The following is a 1886-nucleotide window of genomic DNA, read 5'->3' as shown; positions in this document are numbered from 1 at the left end:
GAGGGGCTGTGGCTCAGTGGCAGAGCATCTGCTTGGCATGCAGAAGGTCCCAGGTTCAATCCCCGGCATCTCCAGTTAAAAAGCACCAGGCAGGAGGTGATGGGAAAGACCTCCGCCTCATACCCTGGAGAGCTGTAAGGAGGGGCTGTGGCTCAGTGGAAGAGCATCTGCTTGGCATGCAGAAGGTCCCAGACCCTGGAGAGCTGTAAAGAGGGCTGCTTGGCATGCAGAAGATCTTAGGATCCATCCCCAGCATCTCCAGTTAAGAAGGACCAAGCAGGAGGTGATGGGAAAGACCTCAGCCTGAGACCCTGGAGAGCCATGAAGTGGGGCTGTGGCTCAGTGGCAGAGCCTCTGCCTGGCATGCAGAAGGTCCCAGGGTCAATCCCCGGCATCCCCAGTTCAAAAGGTCCAGGCAGGTGATGGGAAAGACCTTTCTCCGCCTGAGACCCTGGAGAGCTGTAACGAGGGGCTGTGGCTCAGTGGAAGAGCATCTGCTTGGCATGCAGAAGGTCCCAGGTTCAGTCTCCGGCATCTCCAGTTAAAAGGACCAGGCAGGAGGTGATGGGAAAGACCTTTCTCCGCCTGAGACCCTGGAGAGCTGTAACGAGGGGCTGTGGCTCAGTGGAAGAGCATCTGCTTGGCATGCAGAAGGTCCCAGGTTCAGTCTCCGGCATCTCCAGTTAAAAGGACCAGGCAGGAGGTGATGGGAAAGACCTTTCTCCGCCTGAGACCCTGGAGAGCTGCTGCCAGTCTGAATAGACAGTACTGACTGTGCTGGACCAAAGTTCTGATTCAGTAGAAGGCAGCTATGTGTGAGATGCTCTGGAGGGCCAACAAGAGGGCACAGAGGCTGAGGCCTTCCCCTGTTACCGCCTCTTAGCATTCTCCCGCTCTTGTCTCTCATGCAGTGAAGGGGGGCCGGTGGTCGGAGCTGGACGCGTCTAAGCAGAAGGCCTACGTGATGCAGCTGCTGGACGGGCTGGAGGTGGTCGACAGGAACAGGAGACTGAAAGTGGCCCGGGCGATTCTCTATCTGGCACAGGGTAACTGCCGACGTTTCCTGTCGCTTGCCGTCCAGATCAGTTTGGTGTCGTGGTTAAGTGCATGGACTCTAATCTGGGAGAACCGGGTCTGATTCCCCACGCCTCCACTAGCACCTGGCTGGACGACCTTGGGCAAGCCATAGTTCTGATAAGAGCCGTCCTTGAAAAAGAGCTGTTTCCGTCAGAGCTCTCTCAGCCCTGCTGACCTCACAGGGTGTCTGTTGTGGAGAGGGGGGAGGGAAGGGAATTTGTAAGCCGCTCTGAGACTCCCTTGGGTAGTGAAGGGCGGGGTAGAAATCCATCCTCCTCCTCCTCTTCTTCTTGAGAGCCAGTTTGGGTGTAGTGGTTAAGTGCATGGACTCTAATCTGGGAGAACCGGGTTTGATTCCCCACGCCTCCACATGCAGCTGCTGGATGACCTTGGGCAAGCCACAGTTCTCTCAGAGCTGTTCTTGAAAAAGAGCTGTTTCTCTCAGAGCGCTCTCAGCCCCACCTGCCTCACAGGGTGTCTGTTGTGGGAAGGGGAAGGGAAAGGAGTTTGTGAGCCACTCTGAGACTCCTTTGGGTAGTGAAGGGCGAGGTATAAATCTAGTCTCCTCCTCCTCCTCTTCTTCTTCATTTGCGTCATGTTTTTAATCCATGTCTGTTAATATTTTAGTTAGCCACCTTGAAACCACTTGGTGGTGAGACGCTGCATATTAAGTTTAATAATTTGGTGCAGTGGTTAAGTGTGAGAACTCTAGTCCTGGAGAACCGGGTTTGATTCCCCACTCCTCCACTCGCAGCTGCTGGATGACCTTGGGCAAGCCACAGTTCTCTCAGAGCTGTTCTTGAAAGAGC

General features: G+C 55.0%; 1 protein-coding gene across 1 annotated transcript in view; it reads left to right on the top strand.

The window, feature by feature from the left end:
• STRIP2 (striatin interacting protein 2) overlaps window positions 1-1886 on the top strand; it is a gene marked incomplete at both ends in the record, with an annotated part of 36194 nt that overhangs the window by 1434 nt on the left and 32874 nt on the right. The window contains one exon of the mRNA XM_015420858.1: window positions 912-1046. Within this exon, the coding sequence (XP_015276344.1) occupies window positions 912-1046 (135 nt within the window). The remainder of the gene's footprint in view (window positions 1-911; window positions 1047-1886) is intronic.

This window comes from Gekko japonicus, unplaced genomic scaffold (genome assembly GCF_001447785.1).
Source record: "Gekko japonicus isolate JY-2015 unplaced genomic scaffold, Gekko_japonicus_V1.1 scaffold2223, whole genome shotgun sequence".
NCBI classification, from domain to species: Eukaryota; Metazoa; Chordata; class Lepidosauria; order Squamata; family Gekkonidae; genus Gekko; species Gekko japonicus.
This window is presented reverse-complemented; position numbering and strand designations above follow the sequence as displayed.